The sequence below is a fragment of the Microcaecilia unicolor genome, chromosome 2 (assembly GCF_901765095.1).
Source record: "Microcaecilia unicolor chromosome 2, aMicUni1.1, whole genome shotgun sequence".
Classification (NCBI taxonomy): domain Eukaryota; kingdom Metazoa; phylum Chordata; class Amphibia; order Gymnophiona; family Siphonopidae; genus Microcaecilia; species Microcaecilia unicolor.
Window position 1 is genome coordinate 48,731,225 of NC_044032.1, and position 23,402 is coordinate 48,754,626.

At 41.5% G+C, this 23,402-nt stretch overlaps 1 protein-coding gene across 1 annotated transcript in view; it reads left to right on the top strand.

Annotated features, from left to right (window-relative positions):
* The window catches only part of DYM (dymeclin), a 693,305-nt gene that overhangs the window by 280,734 nt on the left and 389,169 nt on the right, over positions 1-23,402 (top strand). The window contains exons 12-13 of the mRNA XM_030192928.1: positions 6,236-6,349; positions 14,680-14,774. Of these exons, the coding sequence (XP_030048788.1) occupies positions 6,236-6,349; positions 14,680-14,774 (209 nt within the window). The remainder of the gene's footprint in view (positions 1-6,235; positions 6,350-14,679; positions 14,775-23,402) is intronic.

A 23,402-nucleotide genomic window follows, 5' to 3' on the forward strand; every position in this document is an offset into this window, starting at 1 on the left:
ACACTGAGAAACACTGGAGGAAAAAGAAGAGAGCAAGAGCTAATGATACTGAAGAGTCTATTTAGGAGGAAGGTAGGATCCCAGCATAGGTATGATTCCTGGAGGAGGCCTCCTTAGAGTGGAATCAGGAGCCAAAGCACAGAAAAGAGGTATCAGGAATACAAACACGAGAGAACTGAAGAGTTGCAGATAAAGTTCAGTCAAAGGCCAATCAAGGACTGAGTATAAATACAAATGCACCAGGTAGAAGATGGTGTCTAAAAGGATGTGACAGGCATAGAGTGATACCACTCTGTTTAGCCTCTCTGCTGATCCCATATCACCCATGCCATCCTCTTAGATCTTCTATCACCAACCACCTGGTGATCCCTACTGTGGCTCATGTGCGACTTAGCAGTTCTCATGATACAGCTTTCTTTGCTGCGCTCCCGTGCTCTGGAAAATCTTCCACCAGATTTAAGGTCCATCGCTTCCCAGCCAAAATTCAAGCAGGCCTTTATCAGGTTCTTCCTTTCCTTTCCTGTTCTGTTAGGCAAATCTATTTCCCTTGGTTTCCTATCTATCCTGTTTCCTTATTTGTCTCTGTTCAGTGTTTGTTTCCTGGTTCATTGTGCCAGGATGCCCTTCTTTCAGAATAAATTCCCCTTTCCCCAAATGTTCCCCAGTTCCTAACAGATTTAAAGCCCTCTTCATGCACCATCATTTCATTCATGCATTGAGGTTATATAGATTGACCTGCCTCTGGAGTTCTCATTGAAACTGGAAATATTTCTGAGAATGCTGTCCTGGAGGCTCTGAATTTTATTCTCTTAAAATCCTAAATTTGTTTACCAGAACTTCTGACCTGCATCTTCTCCATGCTTTTCTCTTCTCCAGTATGCTTCCTGTCTACTATGCTTTTATCTCTGTCACCACTCTGCCTGGTCTCTCCTCTCTCTCCCATCTTTTCTCCCATGTCTCCTTTACTCCTTCATGCACATCTGATGAACAGGTAAGTTGGGTAGCAGGAGCAAACTGCACGTTTTACACTTCAGAGATATCCTGGTTCACTTTGAAGTGGCAAAATTTGTGGCAAGCTTACTAATACTAAGCCAGCTTCTAATGCATGCCTAGGGTTGTTGACTCGTATGCTGTAGTATCCCAAAAATAAAAAAACAAAATTGCACCCTGTTTTTGTTTCTGCTTCTAAACACTTGCACAAACTGATACTATTGCTGAACTACTACTTATTGGAACGGAACTACTAAAGCACTTCTTGTTGCTTTCCAGTTGAATGTCTAGTCTTAGCCATAATGTCTTTTTGGATCTCTTTCAATCTGGCTTTAAAATATGTATTCAACTGAAATTGCCTTTAAGATTTACAATGGCATTTTAATGACTAGAAGTAAAAGGAGCGTGCAGAACTAACCATTTTGATTCTTCTTGATCTCTCATCTGCTTTCAATACTATTGATCACAACACTTCCCTGCTGTCTGAGCTGTGGTATTTTTGGCATTACTTCTGGCTTCCCAAGTTTATTTTATAGTATTCTTTCAGGGATACCTGGCTTATCGGTGTTGCTTCTCAGTTATTTTTCATACCCCATCTCTTTTGGTGACTTGACCATACTGTCATGTTTTATCCACATGACAACAGATGACTTTGTTTTCTCATTGTTTGATATGAAATTCAGGGTTGCCACTTCTATGATGAATGTTCAGTGTTATCCTTGGAACTGTTCTGTAAGAATACTTAATATGGATAAGACAGTAGGGTCAGTGATGTATGGTCAAGGAAATAATGAAATTGTAATGCAATACGTTAAGATCTGAAATTGAAGTACTGCATCAGTGGTTTAGTCCAGTTCTGGATTTTGATGGGATTTGCCCTTCCGGAAGTTTTCTTTGTAGGCTTATTTCAGGTTTTTTTTAATGTATAATATATTTTATTTATTTAAAAACATTTTTGTGAACTCCAGTGTCTCTAAATGCCCTAGTGTAAAAATAATATATTTCTATTCTCCACCACTTATAATTATCTATAAGGTATATAATAAGCATAAGAATATATAAGAAAAGGAGAAGTAAATATTATATTTGTTAAATTACATTAACCTGCACTGCAAGGTTTAAAGACATGTGCTGAGAACATAAAGACCATATATTTAACTTTAAAAAAAGGTTTATTTACAATACAGATAATGTAATAATGTTACAAGAGAGAGGCAGTTTTTAAGAATCTTATCACACGTGGAAATGTGCTTTTCAAGATATCAAGTCTGAATTATAAATTATGCTGGATATGGTAACTCACTTTGATAGAATCTACTGGAAGCTAGTTGGAGGGATGAAGGTCCTTGCTGAAACAGAAGTCTTTTCTTGTGTAGTTGGAGCCAAGAGCTTGGAGAAAGTCTTGTCAGGGTGTCTGTGAAGTCCAGCAGAGAGCCAGGAGGCATGTCCAAAGAGAGAGACCGGTCAGGAATCCATGAACCAAGTGTCCAGAGGAAGAGAGCCAGATCCCAAAGAGAGCGAGCTGGGCATTTTCCAGGCTTTTTATATTTTCTTGCTGGACCCTAGGCTGAAGTCAGGTAGGATGTACTTGATGCAATGAAAACTCAGGGATATCTGAAAACTGGTTTCATAGTTTTGAGATGGGGCATGGTAACTGGTCCCATGTTTAATGACATCATCTGGACATCTGCTGGTCCATTGTCTGAGAGTGATTGAGCTTAGGTGGGCTTAGTCTTTGTCTGAGAATAGGTGGCAATGTAGTCTTTTGTTAGGTGTAATAGATGTGTTGATGGGCTTAGGTAACCACCCAGCCAGTTTGTCAGTAATTTTCCAGGGGGAAGGGGAAGGTGAAATGAAAGCCAGACCAGTTTATCTGATTCTGTCCCAATAAGTCTTTAAAGCTGTATTTTTATATTGGTATCTGATCCAGCAAAATCAATAACTCATATTATGCTACACTAGTATTGAACTGTGTTTGGTGATTCTGTTCAGTTTTGGAGGCCATATCTTGCTAAAGACTTAAAAAGACTGGAAGCGGTGCAAAGAAAAGCTACGAAAATGGTATGGGGTTTGTGTTGCAAATCGTACGAGGAGAGACTTGCCGACCTGAACATGTATACCTTGGAGGAAAGGAGAAACAGGGGTGACATGATACAGACGTTCAAATATTTGAAAGGTATTAAACCGCAAACGAACCTTTTCTGGAGACGGGAAGGTGGTAGAACTAGAGGACATGAATTGAGGCTGAAGGGGCACGACTCAGGAGTAATGTCAGGAAGTTTTTTTTTCATGGAGAGGGTGGTGGATACGTGAAATGCCCTCCTGCGGGAGGTGGTGGAGATGAAAACGGTAATGGAATTCAAATGTGTGGAATAAACACAAAGAAATCTGGTTTAGAAGGAATGGATCTACGGAATCTTAGCGGAGATTGGGTGGCGATGCCGGTAATTGGAGTGTAAAACCAGTGCTGGGCGGACTTCTATGGTCTGCGCCCTGATCGTGACTGAATAGATATGGATGGGCTGAAGGGTAAATTTTAAGGGGCTTCGACGTTAGCTTCAGAACTTTTAGTACAGGAACAGGGCCAGGCAGACCTTTACGGTCTGTGTCCTGAGAAAGGCAGGGACAAATCAAACTCTGGTATACATATAAAGTATCACATACCATGTAAAATGAGTTTATGTTGTTGGGCAGACTGGATGGACCATTCAGGTCTTTTGTCTGCCGTCATTTACTATGTTACTGTGATTCGCCCTGTTTCTGAAATAGATTGCATCTATTAATCATTGTGGCAGGGCTACCATTTGTCCCAGTCTGTATCTTAAGGTGGAATTGGAGAGCACTTTTCTAAAAGTCACTCAGACCATTTTGTTTGTCAGTTTTTAGCTATGTGATTAATTTAATTCAGCAAGGCGAGATTCATTGATTGCAACTTATTCCTGTGACAAAACTGAGTTTTGGCATAGGAATAAGCTACAGTAAATGAATCTCGCCTTGCTGAACAAAATTAATCGTATAGCTAAAAAATGACAAAAATGGACTGAGTGGGTTTTGGAATATTGTTCTTCAGTTAGCAAGGGATTTTCTAGCTAGCTTTCTACTCTGGAGGGCCAGGGGAAGAGCTAGAGATGTAATAGAGGTAATTACAAAAGTGTTTTGGAGGGAAATTTTTTTCCCTTCTCTTTTCTTGGCCTCCCAGAAACAGTTTGAGTGCCCAGCAGCCAAGGGGCTCATATGAAGAGTAGATCCCATGCACTCCCCAGAGTTGCTATAAATGAAAAAAGAGTGATCCCGGGAGTCCAAAAGCAGGACACCCCAGAAATGAGTGCTTCAAAGGTGAACGGGAGAGTGAGACATCCTAAAGAGAAGTTTTCTTTTTCCTACCCTTTTCCTCTTCTTACTGACCTGAAGAGGTGCAGAGCTTTCCTTCAGTCAGGACCTGAGGTTCTGATACAGAGGAAAGTTGAGTGTGAATACAAGTTTTATCTTCTTTCACCTGGAAGGAAAGTAAAGGGGATTAAGCTCAATAGACAGTTTTTTTTTCTTGTGCAGCTAAGTAATAGAGAGGAAAGTTGGAAGAAGAGGAGCCTACCAGAGAAAGAAATAAGGAGAGGAGAACAGAGTGAGTTTAATTTCCTGCTTCTGGAACTTTCTTTTTCTGCCTTTTCCCGTTTTTGTCTTTGTTGTTATGCCTGTGAAGTAACAAACCTGTTAACTTGACTATCACCCAGTACATTCTATTTTTATTCATACTATTGGGGTGATTGATTTATTTCTTTATGTTGGAAGTAGACATAGGTGGGATTTGAAAACACGACGGAGGACAGAGAATTTTGAGAGTTGCACCTTTCTCCTGCCCCTCAGGACCCCCAAATCACAAACAGTCTTTTCCCTTCTGTCGCCCTCAGAGCTGCCCAAATCTCGGTCCCCCAACTATGTTTCTATACCATCAAACTACCAACTAATTCTTGGAAGTTTGCAAAAACAGAAAAACTTATACATTATACAAGACAAGTATTCCTTGACTGCTTTTTCCTGTTTGTGTGTGTGAGAGTGAGTTTTTGTTTCTCTGGCGATGGACACATCAAGATTGAGGCATTGTACAGAGATGAAAATTACATATCATTTAAGTTTCAGCTCTTTCTGACATATGTTAAGCAAAATGTGGAGTTGATTCATTTTTATTCATTTGGTAGCAGCCAGATCCAAATATTGGCAAGGAATGTCTCAATTATGTCAAAGTAAAGCAGCAAGAGAATTTATTACAAAGCAGTCTGATGTGAAGTTCTGAGTGTTATGGTATGCAGCAGTCATAAAGTGAACGTGTACAAAGCTAATTCTCTTTCCGCATTTTAAATCACAGTATAAACCAGTGTTGTTTCTTTCATGTCTCTTAATATTTTTTACCTGCCTTTTATATTTGCATCCTGACCTATTTGTAACCATGGTAGAGCCATCGGCAGCATTTTTCGAGAGCTCTATAGCCCCATATACTGTCACCTAAATGTGCTTATGTGATTGGCTGAGAATCCTCTTAATACTTTTGCGCTGTGACCTCTGCATTCTGAATGATAGTGACCCACTCTGTAGAAGAAAGCCTTGGCTTGCCTTTTTATCCAGAGCCCAGCATTGGGGGAAGAGGATGCAAACATGCTGCAAAGGGCTCCCAAGCCTAGCTGCAATGCATACAACCTGCTGGTGAGCATTGGGCTCCCTCTGAAATTTCTGTTCTGGGCCCCAGTATGTTTAACACCATTGAACATTATTAAGAATTAAGTTTTTTTTTTGGGGGGGGGGGGGGGGGAGGGGTTGCCAGGTTCTTGAAGCCTGGATTGGCCACTGTCGGAGACAGGATGCTGGGCTTAATGGACCCTTGGTCTTTTCCCAGTATGGCGGTGCTTATGTACTTCCAGTGCTCATTGAGATACTGTGAGATGTCATGAATTGTCCACCCAGAAACTAAGGTAATCCAGCAACACTCATAACTTGGCAGCTAGCCAAAAAAGCAGCAGTCTGGGCTATGAATTGAACCCTTTTGATCTTACTGGTAGTTCAAAAAGCCAAACCTCCAAGCTATGTGGCTGACCTCAAGAGCATTGACACCACTGTAAATGAAATGACAGTACATTGAACCCCTGATCTTCTTTGTTCACCTCCATAAGGAAATTTGAATGTGAACAAATTTCTGGACTCTCAGCAGCTTTTATTCATTAATAAAATACTTCTCTATTTTTATTTTTTGCAGATATTGAAAAATATCACTTGGTATTCTGAACGTGCTCTGACAGAAATTTCATTGGGTAGTCTTCTGATACTAGTGGTAATTAGGACGATTCAGTTCAACATGACAAGGACGAGGGTAAGTGTTTTATATTTCAGCAGTTGCCTTCAGCTGAACATGGGTATGCTCGTTTCATTCTAGGCTCTTCCACGGCAGTGTTCTAATAGCTAGTCCAGTTCTCCAGTCCCAGTCTAATTAAAAAAAAAAAAAAAAAAGTTTGTTAAATTAGAATGCACATTAAAGAAAGCTCCCAAAAAGCAAAAACCCCTGTGTTAAGCCAGAGGTCAAAAGCACTTAAAAAGAGGGATTTCAGAGTCTGAAGTCTGTGACGTTTCACTGCAGATGAACCAGGTTAGTTGCTCCTGTGGTACATGAATAACGCTGCTTACTATCAATCTCACCAGCAGCTTTATTCATACTACCTGGCACCATCAGGCCATTAACCTGCAGCCCGATACTCCTGGGCTACATCTTAAAGGGGCCTGCTAATCATGGCTTATTGCCCCTTCTCCTAGTATCTTCCCCGATGCCTTTCTCAATGTACACCAGCCTCGAAGACCTTCTTTAGCACATACTCCCACTGCCAGTAGCCCTCATCCACAAACAGCAAGCGCCCCCATCTTTCCACAACCCTCCCCTGAAAACCACTCCGTTCCACAAAGCCCCTTCACCCATGGCTCCTCTTCACATAACCAGCCTCCCCCTCCCCCGTGGGCCATATTTTCAGCTTTCTGGGGTCTGGTGGGGACAGGGTATGGAATATTCCCAGGTTGCTTGCTCCCACCCCTGCTGTCACTGAGTTCAGAGTGCCACCAGTGACCCCTACTACTACTACTATTAAACATTTCTATAGCGCTACTAGACTTATGCAGCGCTGTACAAATTAACATTAAAAGACAGTCCCTGCTCAACAGAGCTTACAATCTAAGTTGGACAGACGAACAGACAGCTAGGGGTGGGGAAATTGCACTGGTACTGGTAGGGGTGGGAGTGACTGGGGGTCATTCCTGCTCCATCCTCACTACACCTCAGAGATTTAAAAAGGTATTTTTTGCTGGGGTGGGTGGTATGTGCTGAGGAGAGCATCTGGGAGTATATATGATGGGAAGGGCATTCAGGGGGAACAGGCATTTCATCTCCAATTAGTTAATTGAGAATAATATTCCTGTTTGGCAAGGAATAGGGAGGACTGGAAGGAGGATAGCATGAATTTGTAATGGGTGAAGTCTGACAGGGTGCGAGATTTCCTCCAGAGTCGTTCAGCAGATCGGGTGCAGGAGCGAAGGTAACGGATGCAAGGGGTTAACCAGGGCTGAGGATTAGTGCGCTTAGTGGGTCGAGAGGCAGATGGTGCTAGGGTATCCAGAGCAGTGGAGAGAATTTCATTGTAGGCAGAGACAGCCGTGTCGAGAGATTCGGAAGACGAGATGGAAGGGAAGAGATTGGAGATGTGAGAGGATAGGGTAGGGGAGTCGACGGCCTGGATATTCCTGAAGGCAGTGGCTATAGTTGGGCAAGGTTGAGGGGGAGGGTGATGAATTGTGAGGGTGATTAGGTGATGATCTGAGATAGGAAGGACTGAGGTGCAGAAATTGGAAGGTGAGCAGGAAGAGAAGAGAACGAGGTCGAGACAAAGAGAACGAGGTCGAGTATCGAGAAGTATGCTGTGATCGACAGTGTCAAAAGCAGCGGAAAGATCAAGAAGAATGAGGATGGATTATTGACCTCTGGATTTAGCCAGTAATAGGTCATTGGAGACTTCAGTAAGCGCAGTTTCGGTTGAGTGGAGAGGGCGAAAACCAGATTGTAGTGGGTCAAGAATAACATGTGAGGAGATAAAATCAAGGCAGCGGTGGTGAACAGCACGCTCAAGTAATTTGGAGAGAAAAGGGAGGAGGGAGATGGGTCGGTAATTAGAGGGACAAGTAGGGTCAAGTGAAGGCTTCTTAAGGAGAGGTGTGACCACAGCATGTTTAAAGGCAGTAGGGACAGTTGCAGTGGAAAGTGAGAGGTTGAGAATGTGACAGATAAAAGGAATATGAGCAGGTGAGATGGCATTAAGAAGGTGGGTGGGAATGGGATCAGAGGAACAGGTGGTACATTTTGAGGAAGAAAGGAGAAGTGTAGTTTCCTCTATAGTAACTTCAGGAAAGGAGGAAAAGGAATGAGGGGAAGGAGAGAGAAGGGAACGGACTAGTGGAGGGAGAGGTGGCGAGGTAGAGAATTCAAGGTTTATCTTTTGAACCATGTCGTGAAAGAATTCAGCAAGGGTCTGAGGAGATAATGAAGGGGGAATTGGGGGAGGGGGCACCTTGAGGAGAGAGTTCAATGTGGTGAAGAGAAGTCGAGGGTTAGAGCCAAGAGAGTTGGTCAGTTGGATATAATAATCCTGTTTGGCGCGTAAAAGAGCAGATTGGAAGGAGGTCAGCATGAACTTAAAGTGTAAGAAATCAGCAAGGGCCCGAGATTTCCGCCAGAGACGTTTGGCGGAGCGGGTACAGGAACGTAGGTAGCGGATATTAGAAGTCAGCCAAGGTTGGGGTTTTGTACGCCTTATAGGGAGGGGGTCTTCAAAGGTGCAAGTGTGTCTAAGGCAGAGGATAGAGTATTGTTGTAAGAAGAAACAGCCTCATTGACAGACGTGGATGGTGCCACAGTAGAGAGGAGGTTTGAAACATGGGAGGATAGAGATGAAGGGTCAATATCGTGAAGATTCCTAGATAAATTAGTTAAGATAGGACGGGACTGGGAGGGAGGAGATTTAAGTGTGAAAGTTATAAGATGGTGATCAGAGAGGGGAAGATCAGAGGCAAGGAAACTAGAGGGTGAACAGTTGGAGGAGAAAATGAGATCAAGACAGTGACCATTTTGATGAGTGGGGGAGGTGGAGCATAGTTGGAGATTGAAGGAGGATGTTAAAGCGAGTAACTTGGAAATATAAGAGTTGGAAGGATCATTAGCAGGAATATTAAAGACACCAAGGATGAGAGAGGGGGAGGAAGGATCATGGAAGAAGGCAAGCCAGGCATCAAAGTCACTGAGAAAGGATGAAAGGGACTTATCAGGGGGACGATAAATGACCGCTATTCGAAGAGGCAGAGGAGAGAAAAGGCGGATAGAGTGGACTTCAAAGGAGGAAAAACAGTGAGATTGAGGTGGAAGAAGGGGTTGAAATCTGGAGGAGGGGGAGAGAAGTAGTCCAGCACTGCCCCCGTGACCAGCAGGGCGAGGAGTATGTGAAAAAAGATAACCGCCATGGCAGAGAGCTGCGACTGAAGCAGAGTCATCAGGGCAGAGCCAGGTTTCTGTTATGGCGAGCAGATGTAGGTGACGCGAGATAATGAGGTCCTGGATATAGGGGAGTTTGTTACAGATAGAGCGGGCATTCCATAGGGCGCAAGAGAAGGGCAGAGAAGAGGAGGGGAGTAAATATATCACGTTAATGGAATTACAGGATGTATTTGCCCACAAAGTGTAAATCCTACCCGTATATGTCAATAAATTGACTATAGTCCATCATCACCATACATACCGAACATGTATTGCAAGGAGCATGATGTCCTACGCTCATTGTACTTGTGTTTCTCCTATTCCAAACTTCCGATGTACATAAAATGTCATTCAAGTTCTTATTCCTTTGATAGGAAAATAGCACATGAAGTTGTTGAAAACAAGGATGAATCTGCAAAACAGATGTTTTTTGACTGCTTTAGTTAACATGCTGGTGTGGGTATTATATTTAGTGACAAACATCAACTCATCATTTGCCACTGATGGATTATTTTTTGAAGTCAGTAGCAGCTCTCTGTGATTGTAGAGGACCCTTTTACCTCCCTTCTTAACCATGGAAGCAGGATACCCTCTACTAATAAATTTGTCCGATAATACTGGTAACTGCTTTTTGAACTCAGATGTAAAGGAACAAATCCTATGATAACACAGGAATTGCAAAAAAGGTATACTGGACTTGCAATGAAAAGGATGCATAATCGTAAAACCCAACAAATTGTTTCTGTCAGTGGGTTTAACATATACTGATGTTTCAAAAGTACCGTATTTCAAAGATATCCAGATGTCCAAAAACGCTATGCCTATAGTGCTGCTCTGTACCTCGAAAAGTTTTTCTGGTAATTTTTGTCACAGATTGAAAATTAGGTGGAGTTTTTTTATGACTTATGATTGGGGAGAGTCACCCTATTCGGTGACAAATGTAATCATAGACTACCCCCAACCTTCCTCAATGTGTGGTCCACTATTATCAATTGTGCTAAAAAAATGTTTTATTTTGATTATTTTATTTTTCGATTTTTTTTCAATTTTTTAAATCGTTACTTATGCTCACTATATTATTGCAGTACTTCTCCAATCCCACACATGTTCAAACTCTTATCAGTCCTTTACGGTAGATATGCCTTGTCAATCAGTACTAACGGAGGTAACTGTACAACACTTATCTGCGTGCCCAGGTGTGGCTGCAACCCCGACAGTTGCCTGTTTCGCAATTCTAGCTTTATCAAGGGATAATATCACACAGGACCTGTGAAAGCAAGACAAGAGCCCGTTAGCATACTCCGTAAATATGGCACTTCTGCTAATAAAATCCAGCTCATAGCTTACAGTCTCTCTGCCTCCTCATCAGCCTCCTACCATGGAAAGAAAACCATGGTGGCAGTGATTTTAAATAGTACCGGAAGCACCCGACTGATGATAGCACTTCCGGGTGCTGCTAATGATCATCACATGAAACAACCACATTGTAGATATGTGTTCAACCCCTTAGGTTCTGTCCGTGTAACAAAGTTTACATAGGGAAATCAAGCAGGTCTCTTAACGCCAGGATGACAGAACACCGGTCACGGATTACAGCACAGAATTTAGGAGCGCCGCTTGTGCAGCACTGTATAAAAAACAACCATACAGTAGATGCCTTACGCTGCATGGTGATTGACCATGTTACCCCAATTTCTAGGGGTGGTGATCAGAACAGAAAATTATTGCAGCAGGAAACTTTTTGGATTTATCACCTTGACACCAAAGAACCTAAGGGGTTGAATATGTTATCAACATTGGGGTTGTTTCATGTGATGATTATTAGCAGCACCCGGAAGTGCCATCATGAGTCGGGTGCTTCCTGTACTATTTAAAATCGCTGCCGCCATTGTTTTCTTTCCATGGTAGGAGGCTGGGAAGGTTGGGGTTAGTCTATGATTAAATTTGTCACCGAATAGGGGTACACGTTATGGGTGAAAAGAGAGTAGCCCCTGTGACCATATGAGACTTTCCCTGAACAACCTACTCTGAAACTATTGGGCACTTTTGCCTTATATTCTACTACTTTTTGTTTTGTATATATGAGAATTTCAGTAGATTGACGCCATAATAATTTGATAGTATTTCTAAGATAAGCAGCATAAAATGTATTGTACTTTTTTGGGATCTTGCCAATACTTATGACCTGGATTGGCCACTGTTGGAAACAGGATGCTGGGCTTGATGGACCTTCGATCTGTCCCCAATATGGCAATACTTATGTATCTCGAAAATTGGCTGACGAAGAGCACTTCGGAGGATGGTGCGCAGGAGGCCATGCAAATGGACTGTTTGGGTGCTGGAGCTACTAGGGTTTGTTTTAAACTACCACAACTCCCACCTTTTCCATTATCAATTGGAATTCATTGGAGCCCTGCTCGATATGGGGCCAAGAGCAGACGCTCTAGTCGCACTGGTTTCTAAGGTTCGAGCCTCACAGGTCACGGCTCAGGAAATGTTGAGGTTGTTGGGCCACATGGCTTCCACAGTTTGTGTGACTCCCGTGACATGCCTTCGCACAAGATTAGCACAATGATCTCTAGCCTCCCAGTGGTGTTGAGCCATGGGAGGTCTGGAAGATGTCCTCTGAGTGTCCCCAGAGCTTGTTCACTCTCTGTTGTGGTGGGCCATTCAATCCAATTTGACTCTGGGACTTCCATTCCAAATTCCTCAGCCACAAAAAATGCTGATGACAGATGCATCTCTCCTGGGTTGGGGAGCTCATGTGGATGGGCTTCACACTTAAGCAGCTTGACCCGCTCAGGAAACAGATCTCCAGATCAATCTCATGGGGCTCCAGGCAATCCGGAACACTCTAATTGTACTCATTCAAATGGACAATCAGGTTGCCATGTATTACTCCAAAAAGCAGGGGAGGGGGCACCGGATCACGCCTTCTGTGTCATGAGGCCATCCAAATGTGGCACTGGGCTCGCCAACATGGCATGTACCTTTTAGCCACTTATCTGGTGGGCAAAAACAACAGTCAGGCCTACAGGCTGAGCAGGGTTATGCAACCGCATAAATGGTTTCTTCACTTGTGCTTTGCCCACGATATATTCCGAGCATTGGACCCCTTCAGTGAATCTCTCTGCCACTCACATGAATCACAAAGTCCCTCAGTTCTGTTCCAGGTTTCAGGCCCACAACAGATTAGCGTCGGTGCCTTCCTCCTTCATTTGGGGTGACAGGTCTTCTGTATTCATATACTCCTGTTCCTCTTGTTGGGAAGACTTTGCAGAAACTCAGGCAAGACCGTGGGACTATGATCTTGATCATGCCATACTGGCCTAAGCAGATCTAGTTCCCTCTTCTGGAGTTATCCTCTGAAGAACCATGAAGATTGAAAACATTCCAGTCTCCATGGTTCTTCAGAGGATAACTCTCATCATGCAGAACGAGGGATCTCTGCATCCCAAACTTCAGTCTCTGGCCTTCACATTCTGGATATTTAAAGCCTATAATTTGCTTCCTTAGGTATTTCGTAGGGTGTCTCCCAGGTCTTGCTGGCTTCCAGGAAAGATTCCACCAGGAGATGTTACTCTTTCAGATGGAGAAGGTTTGCCATCTGGTGTGAGGGCAAGACCCTAGATCCCCACTCTTGTCCTGCATAGACCCTGCTTGAATACCTTCCATAACTTAAGACCAACTCGGTAATGGTTCACCTCATTGCAATTAGTGCTTACCATCAATGTGTAGAGGGTAAGCCCATCTCTGGACAGCCTGTAGTTTTTCCCTTCATGAGAGGTTTGCTTTTGTCAAAGCCCCCTGTCAAACCTACTGCTACTTAACATTTCTAGAGCGCTACTAGGGTTACGCAGCGCTGTACAAAATAAACAAAGAAGGACGGTCCCTCTGCTTGTGTCATTGGACCTCAACGTCGTTCTCGCCCAGCTGATGAAAGCTCCTTTTGAGCCACTGAATTCCCTGGAGGGTCATGTCAAGGCTCACAATATCAGAGCCATGGTTGCATCAGTCAGCCTTCATTGAAGAAATTTGCAAGGCTGCAATGTAATCTTCAGTCCACACATTTACATCTCATTACTTCCTTAAGCAGGATACCTGGGGACGCAGCAGTCTGCTCGGGAAGACAGTATTGCAGAATGTGTTTGGAGTCTAGAATCCAACTCCACCCTCCTAGGCCTGTTTTATTCTGTTCCAGGTTGCACTCTCACTCAGTTTGTATATAGTTTCAGGTTAATCTGATTTATGTCCTCGCCATTGCGAGGCCTAATTGACCAGATGTTTGTTGTTTTCGGTGAGCCTAGATGCTAAAGATATCCCAATTGTGAGAATTATGGCCTGCTTGTCCTCTCAGAAAGCAAAGATACGTACCTGTAGCAGGTATTTTCCAAGGATAGCAAGGTTTATATTCTCACAAAGCTACCTGCCTCCCCTTGGAGTCTCTTATTTTTCCTTTTGGTTTTTTATCTGTATTATCTAACTGCTGTAACCGTGCTCTTGCGGTGGTCTCGAAGGCATTTGCACATGCATGGTGGGGTGACTCTTATGTTCCACAAAGCTCTGTTTAAGCTTGTTACAATCTCCAGACCGAGCAACGTGGTATTGTGTTACCTAGTTGTGAGAATATAAGGCCTGCTGTCCTCGGAGAATACCTGCTTACAGGTAAGTATCTTCACTTTCCTCTCTCCTAACAGGATATACTTTGAGTATGAATTATTGTATGTTAATTGTCATTCCAGCATGGTATTGATTACCTTAGCCACTAATTCACATAGTAACTTCTTACCATAGTTAGTAAAAGAGAGTGTTAATGTTCTTGGTCTAAGAAGTGAGTTTTGTTACTATTTAAGAAACACAGTTATTGAATTTTTGGGGAGGAGGAGGGGACAGGAGAGGGATAGGAATAGGAATATAGGAGGGATATTGTTGTAATGTTATCAACATGCTGGAATTGCTTTGTTATCGGTTTAATAAAAATGATTGAAACATAAAAGTTGCTATTAAATTTTGGTATTTATTTCTATCTATCCTTGTCCATCTATCCTCTTTCTGGAATAAAATTGAAAACAAAACAAACTTATTAAAAGAAATAGTCTGATTTTTGTTTTAATTTATTTATATTATTCTTCTGATAGGACAAATACCTACACACAAATTGTTTGGCGGCTCTAGCAAACATGTCAGCACAGTTCCGCTGTCTCCATCAGTATGCAGCTCAGAGGATCATCAGGTAAACTGTCATGCAAAACTATTTGACCATAGATGGATGTCTGAACTCATAGATGCCTATACATGTGTTATAGAATTTTTATATGTGAATCATGTCAGGGTAGAAAGACTTCTCTAAATAATGGTTGCTTGAATTTTGAATTAGCGTTTTGTTTTTCCATAAATTCATATTATACTGCAAATGAGAAATATAACTTAAATTCTCATTATGCCATTGGTGTCACATTTGTATGGTTGTATGTGTTTACCTGGAGAAGCAGGGCTCTGTGTATATGTTCTACATCTTGTTTTCTCATGCAGTCATTTTGAATTTTGAATATTTCAGTAATGTTGTTAGTTTCTTAAATTGTTTTATTTTGTTGATAAAATATTATTTTATAGTTCTTTAGTGAATTTTTATAATCTGCCTTGAACTGATTGTTGACTAAATGGACTATGAATGCTGTATTAAATAAATTGGAAACATAACATGCCATTGTTTCTTCAACCCCTATATTGTCCATTAGTTAGTAGAAAGCATTGTTCAGTAGTTATGACTTAAAGAATTCTGCTTAGATCCATGTATTTTTTTGTTGTTGTTCTGAGGGTCAGTAGTAGGGTCATAGTTAATGCATCAGTAATGGCTCTAGTAGAGCAGATTATATGTAAAAACGTAACTGTGTTGGTTAGCTAGTTATATTCTTTTTACACACTACTAGATGATAATTTAAATTATTTGTACATTTTGTGATAAAGGATGCATCTTTTTTAGAATTTGGGTGGTTGGCTACTTCCTGGATGAGTTTATAACTAAATTGAAGAAACTAAGGAACTTTTGAAAAGGTAGCTATGATAAAATGAAGAAAAAGTTAAACAAAAAAGCTAACGAGAGCAGCTGCAAAGGATAAAAATTTAAATCAGGTGTGGATGTTTAAAAACAACATTTTGGAAGCCCAGAGTAGATGTATTCCATCTATTAAAAAAGATGGAAAGAAGGACAGTTGAGTGCCGGCATAGTAAAAGGAGAGATGAAAGAGGCTATTCTAGCTAGATGCATGTATTGATTTGTATTTAAGTCCTCTACAGTTGGGGTAGTGGAGGTTAGAAAGTACGTGAAGAATGTTTTGTATTTCTTGCTGGTAAGTTTATTAGGTCAGACATGTATGATGGGGCATCTCCATGAATGATTTATTAAAATCAGCTAAAACCAGTAAAAATTCATGGTACAAAGCCACCAATTCTAACAAAGCAGATGTCAACTCGGGGAAAATGTCTAAGGCACAGTAAACCATTATGAAAGCCACTTTCAATTGATCCTCCCCAATCACCCTTGGATGTTTACATCCAGTAGGTAGTGGACAGTTCTGCTTGCTAAATGTTGAATCATTAGAGTAAATCATCACACCACCAACCCTTGTCAACCCACCACACTCTTTGTTGTCAAAGGAAAACCCCAAAGGACAAAGCTGATTTGCAGTTAAAAAAAATATCCTACATGTTAGCAAAGCTCCAATAATAAATTCAGCTATTAACCCAAACCACAGGGATTTCATTAAACTCAGTAGAGGAGTGTGGTAGCCATGTTAGTCCACTCTTAAGGTTATCAATAGAAATCAAATAAAATAAAACATGGAAAAGAAAATAAGATGATACCTTTTTTATTGGACATAACTTAATACATTTCTTGATTAGCTTTCGAAGGTTGCCCTTCTTCGTCAGATCGGAAATAAGCAAATGTGCTAGCTGACAGTGTATATAAGTGAAAACATTCAAGCATTACTATGACATTCTGACAGGGTGGGAGGATGGGGGTGGGTAGGAGGTATGCATGGGGACATCAAAGCATATCATTGATATTCTAACAGGATGGGTGTGGATAGGTGAGGGGTGGGGTGATCAACAGAGACATCCAGCTTTATGGTTTATAATGGGCTAGGAACCCCAGATCCTTGTTAAGTCCTTTCTGTTGGGTGTTAAAATATTCAATCATTCTGACTTCAAAGGTCTTACGTTCTTGTATGGTAACTTTAAAACCATACAAGAACGTAAGACCTTTGAAGTCAGAATGATTGAATATTTTAACACCCAACAGAAAGGACTTAACAAGGATCTGGGGTTCCTAGCCCATTGTAAACCATAAAGCTGGATGTCTCTGTTGATCACCCCACCTCTCACCTATCCACACCCATCCTGTTAGAATATCAATGATATGCTTTGATGTCCCCAAGCATACCTCCTACCCACCCCCATCCTCCCACCCTGTCAGACTGTCATAGTAATGCTTGAATGTTTTCACTTATATACACTGTCAGCTAGCACATTTGCTTATTTCCGATCTGACGAAGAAGGGCAACCTTCGAAAGCTAATCAAGAAATGTATTAAGTTATGTCCAATAAAAAAGGTATCATCTTATTTTCTTTTCCATGTTTTATTTTGTTTGATTTCTATTGATAACATTAAACTCAGTGAAACACACACAAACATCAGATCAACCCACCACATCAACCAGAACCCATTAAAACGTACCAAATACTTCTCTTTAAGAAGAATGGACTGATTTGTAATATAACTACTGATAATATAATAAGCAGGTCAAAAAATTGTCCAGGTTCAGATATCTCCATGCACTCTCTGGTGCCCTTAGAGGTGCACAAAGAGGCATACTCCTTTGATGATATACCTCTGGCATTCAGCTTCTTTTTCAGACCCCGTTGATGATGTTATTCAGTGGGCAGAGCTTGGTTAGCAGGCACCTAGAGAAGGGAAGTAGAGGAATAACTCACTCCAGGTAATAAAGTGCATAATTCAGTCCAAAGTTTGCAAGAAAACACATTGATGTGCACAAGGTCACAAAGCAGGATTTGATCCAAGGCAACCATTGGGCAAGACTAGGTGGTTTCCTAAGGCAGAAACTTTGTGGCGGAGTGGGAGGCAGCAAAGAACATCTGTAATCAAAGCAAAACAAATAGAGCCTGACAGCCACACACAAACACCAATTCTTACTTTTAACTGCAGGAAGAGGCGTCAGTTTTTAAATAGCCCATTTACCTGAATAAATGACTTTTGGAAACTGCCCTCGTTAGTTTGTGTTATGCACATACACAACAAAGTTTAATATTTAAAGCATGATGTGTTGGGGGTGGCAGATAAGGGGTCTGAAAGCTAATTGGAAAGCGGAGAATGAGTAAGTCTGAAGCGTGCTTTGATCCTGGCAACCTAGGTTTGATTCCCACTGCAGCTCCTTGTGACCTTGGGCAAGTCACTTAAGCCTCCGTTGTCCCAGGTACAAAAAACTTAGATTGTGAACCCCCTAGGGACAGAGAAAGTACCTGTATATAATGTGTACAGTGCTGTGTATGTCTAATAGTGCTATAGAAATTATTATTATCAGCAGCAAGGTTCACCTAGGACTTGTATCTGCCCTTTGATCCTTGGTTCAAAGCCTTTTGCTTCAAACACTAAAACACTCCTATAGTTCTCTGATTTCTGCTGGGCTATGTAAGTCAATTTGGGCTATCATTTGTTATGCTACTGTGTATACCATGAACATCTGTCAGTTGATGCCCAGCACAGGTCAGAGGGTATCTAGGAGTGAAGAAGCTAGAACTTACTCTGAAAATTGAGGACAATCTCAATTTAAAAAAAATTATATTCTAGCTTTCTTTAATCAGTCTTAAGTAATGGATGTATGGTCCAGCTACATGATAGTTTGGGGAGTGTTATGCTGAGAAACTACTTAGGAAGAAAATTGGAACAAAGATAAAATAAAACTTAAATAGCTATACGTACTTGAGCATTTTATAATTCCAAACTGCAGTCTCTTGCCGATATGTGTTGAAATGCTCGTTTATCATAAGCTTTTGTGAAGTACATTTATGCTAGAATAGTCTTGAAAAGGTTTCTGACAAGATTATTATGGATGCTGCCATCTTTTCTTGAGAATAAACCTTTTAATAAATTGTTAGCGGTAATAAATTGAGAACTGTGACAACGTGAAATGCATCATTGAAACTGCCAGGCCAGTGCTGGTTAGCAAAAAGAACAGAGAGCTAAATTAAAACCACATCTTCTTTTCATTTCTTTTCTCCATAATTTCTGGTTTCTGTTCCTCTCATGGAGAGCAGAAATGTACTTCAGAGACCAGGGCACAGGAATCGAACCTATTAGTGCAACTTAAAAAGATTTTTGTGATGCAATAATGTACTGCTGGGTTTGTTTACAATGAAGAACATTCTTTTATTGTTAAGCTATTCCCTAGATTTATTTAATGAGTCGGAGACAAAATGAAAGTTAAAAGTTGAAAAGAGGTACTTTAAGTATGTAAAATTGAATCCCTATTAGAATGAATCCAAATGATTTATTTGAAATTGCTACCTTGTTTATTTACATTGCCTTTGCATGACTTTTATCTTTGATCCCCCAACAGTTAAAAATTTCTATGATTTTTTAACGTAATATCCCCAAGGAATATTCATCACACGTGTTTACTTTCCAAACATAAGCTAAAGGTGAATTACATTTTGGATACAGTCAGCAGGTTGCTGTATCCTGCAGTCAGATAAAGCAGGGTACAATACGATATATGCAGATGATATTCAGATTGACTAACTTAAAATTGATAATTAAAGAAAGTAGAGATATTCAGTACCCATCTGGGCAGCAGCAAAGGGATTACATTTCTGTGACAATGGCAAGAGCACTAGCATTACCTGTGCAGAAGAAAGGCCTGACATTCTACTTCAGTGGATAGTTGCAGCAAAATAAATTTCTGTATAGGTTGGAAGGCTCTTAGTGGGCTACTAGGAAAGTGCTGAAGTCTCTTTAGAGTAAAACTGGCATTTCTGAAGCAGTTAAAACAAAGCCCTTGGGATGTCTGACTGACTTTTTCACAGGAGGGGGTAGTGGATGCCTGGAACACCCCTTCCAGGAGAGATTATAGAGTCAAAAACAGTGAGTGAATTCAAAAATGCATGGGATAGACGTAAGGGATGCCTAGATAGAAAAAGGATGGAAGTGCAACATGGCTGTTGAGGTGTTAGGCAAGAGTAGTGGGAGTATTTCTGCACACTCGTCCTTCCCTACACCCCTTCCCGTGCACTCCGCTCCATGGATAAATCCTTCTTATCTCTTCCCTTCTCCACTACTGCCAACTCCAGACTTCGCGCCTTCTGTCTCGCTGCACCCTATGCCTGGAATAAACTTCCTGAGCCCCTACGTCTTGCCCCATCCTTGGCCACCTTTAAATCTAGACTGAAAGCCCACCTCTTTAACATTGCTTTTGACTCGTAACCACTTGTAACCACTCGCCTCCACCTACCCTCCTCTCTTCCTTCCCGTTCACATTAATTGATTTGATTTGCTTACTTTATTTATTTTTTGTCTATTAGATTGTAAGCTCTTTGAGCAGGGACTGTCTTTCTTCTATGTTTGTGCAGCGCTGCGTACGCCTTGTAGCGCTATAGAAATGCTAAATAGTAGTAGTAGTAGCTAATGCCAAAGCCGGATGGTCTGTGTCTTGCCATGGCAAAAGACTGTAAGAAGATTCGCCAAACCCAGCATGGGGGAACTTGAGGTTGATACTGGAAAGACTTCTATGGTCTGTGTCACACAAATGGTAAGAGAGGTGAATTTTCAGGAACTTTGGTGTTGTACAGCATTTTTTCACATGCTGCAAATGAGGGTGCTGTGCAGCTCTGAGTAGAGAAGACTTCTTGACTGGTAAGTTGAATACTGTCTGCAATACTTTTTTTTTCCAGGTGCCCAGCACTCCCACCGGCTGCCTTCCAGGTGCTGTGGAGGACTTTCAGCCCATCTGCATATTCTCACAGCCTTCTCCAGGGTGACTCCCAGGTCCACCCCAATTTTCCCAGGGCCTTCGCTCCAGGTGCCATACGCCAAAGCATTTTCTGTGTACACTTTTTATCTTCTCCCAGTTACTTCTTATGGCTCCATTACACTTTCTCTTCTTGGTACTGTCCCTTCCCAATCTCTTTCTCCATCTGAAAATCTGAAACCTCTGTATACTGCAGGAACACTTTGCCCACCTTCTGCTTTCATCATCTCACCATCCCTTTTGTGTTCTTCCTTCTCAGCTCTCAACTTTCAACATTTCCTTCCTTCCATTCAGCCATCTCCATTCTGTCTGAGTACATCTCGCCTTCATCTCTGTTGTCATGCCTCTCCTACTCTTCTTTGTACTCTCTTGTTCCTTCTCCTGCTCTCCACTGGGAATATCAATCTCAATCCTGGTCCTCCACATCAGCTCTCATCTTATTCGTGCAGGTCACACTGTGATATCTCCAATCTTTCTTTAAATCTATCACCTTACTTTCTAATTCTTCCTACTTTTTTACTCATCTACATGTTACAACTTTGCCTTACCCTTCAGTACCAATTATAATGTTCTAGTACATATTATGTTGTCATTGCAAGTAATATACCATGCCATACTTTGTATTCAAATATGTTTACTGCTCAAATTGCCTATTGCTCATGTTTGATCTATTCTTACTGTACACTGCCTTGAGTGAATTCCTTCAAAAAGGCGGTTAATGAATCCTAATAAATAAATGTAATTTCTGTACCTCTCCTAACTCTTTATCTCTCGTACTCTTCATCTGCTTGCCCTAACTATGACTTGGCTTTGCCCTGAAGACTCTGCCTCAGCTGCGGCTCTGTGTCATGGAGGTTACCTTTTCTCCCGTACTCCTCGCCGGTTGGCTGTGGAGATGTCAGGCTACTACTTTCACCCTCCTGTAGATTTCAACCTCTTCTAATACCTCAGTCTCACTGCTTTTCTTCCTTCAAAGTCCACTCCATCCGTCTATTCACTCCTCTGCCTCTTCGAGTAGCAGTCATTTATTGACCCCCTGATAAGTCCCTTTCTTCCTTTCTCACTGACTTTCACTGCTGGCTTTCCTTCTTTCTTGAACCTTCATCTCCTTCCCTCATTCTTGGGATTTTTAACATTCATGCTAATGATCCCTCTAACTCTTATGCTTCTCAGTTTCTCGCTTTAACATCCTCTTTCAGTCTTCAGCTATGCTCCACTACCCCCACTCACCAGAATGGCCACTGTCTTGATCTTATCTTCTTCTCCAGCTACTCACTCTCCAGTTTCTGTGCCTCAACTCTTCCTCTCATCATCTGATAACTTAAACACCCTCCACCCCAGTCCCATCCAATCTCAACCAGATCATTTAGGAATCTTCAGGCTATTGACCCTTCTACTCTGTCCTCCAGTGTTACAAATCTCTTCTCAACCACTATATTATCCAAGTCTGTCAATGAGGCTGTCTCTTCCTTTAATACTATTCTCTCCTCTGCTCTGGATACTCTTGCTCCTCCCATTCCCCATTCTGTAAGGCGTACCAAACCTCAGCCTTGGCTGACTTCTGGAATCCGCTACCTACGTTCCTATGCCCGTGCTGTTGAACGCCTTTGGCTGAAATCCCGTGCCCATGCTGACTTCATACATTTCAAATTCTTGCTGACCTCCTTCTAGTCTGCTCTTTTACTTGCCAAACAGGACTATTACATCCAGTTGACAAATTCTCTTGGCTCAAACCCTCGACGTCTCTTTGCTACACTGAACTCTCTCCTCAAAGTGCCTTCACCGCCAACTCCCCCTTCACTTTCTCCCCAGACTCTGAGACCTCACACCTACCAGCCGTTCCTTAGAGAACCAGTCTCCTAAGACTACCTGTTGCATGTGCTGGAAAGAAAAAAGTTTAAACGACACCAAAATTTCCTTGTAAACCCAATGAAATTAGTCTTTCCAAAAATATGGTTAGGATCAAAGAATGCTGGGAGATCCAGCAATACTAGTGAAGTTCCCTCTACACCTAACCAGTTCACATCATAAGTAGTTTGTGATGGTGACCAATTAATAGGTCTAATTTGAGATAGTGAAAATGAAATTTCCATATCATCCATTGGTTGAAAACTTCCTCCATTTTAATCTAGGTTCCTTGACATCTCTAGTGCTACTACTTCTCTCTATCGTATTTGATCCAAAGTTAGTACAGAAGTTCTTACATATTTGGAACACTTTAGAGGGAACAAAATATTCAGATATGTGACAGCCATGGTTCAACCCAGAATAATCATAAGGCCAACCACAGAACAAGAAGTTACAGCTCAAAATGCACCCGAAAAATTTAATTTGGATTATTGTGAGCTGATTTAACATTAGCAGAGAAAAATGCTTTTGCTGTTATTAATAGCTGATTTATGTTTCTCAGCATGATTCTACCATCAAACCCATGACACTTCCTTATCTGTGTCTAACTGTGACTTGAGTCAACATCTTTTTAACTGCCTCCATTTCCATTTAAAAGTACAAATCTTTTTCCTGCCTTTTTGCCTCATTTAGTTTGGGAGCTCTACTGAAAAGAGACACACTATTTTGTATGTACAAAAAATTGAGCAGTCTTCTACTGATGCATCATACAAAATTTTCTGAGGCTGCTGTGTTCAAGATCTTCAAAATAGTGTTCCATTTGTTAACCATTTCCTCAGGAGGGTCTTTACAGAAAACTAGGTCAATTTTCCCCTGAGAATTAATTTGCAATTTTTTTTACAGGCTAACTGCTAGAGAGTGAACTCTCAACATTAATCTGTACTAAATAGCCATCTTCCCATTCAATA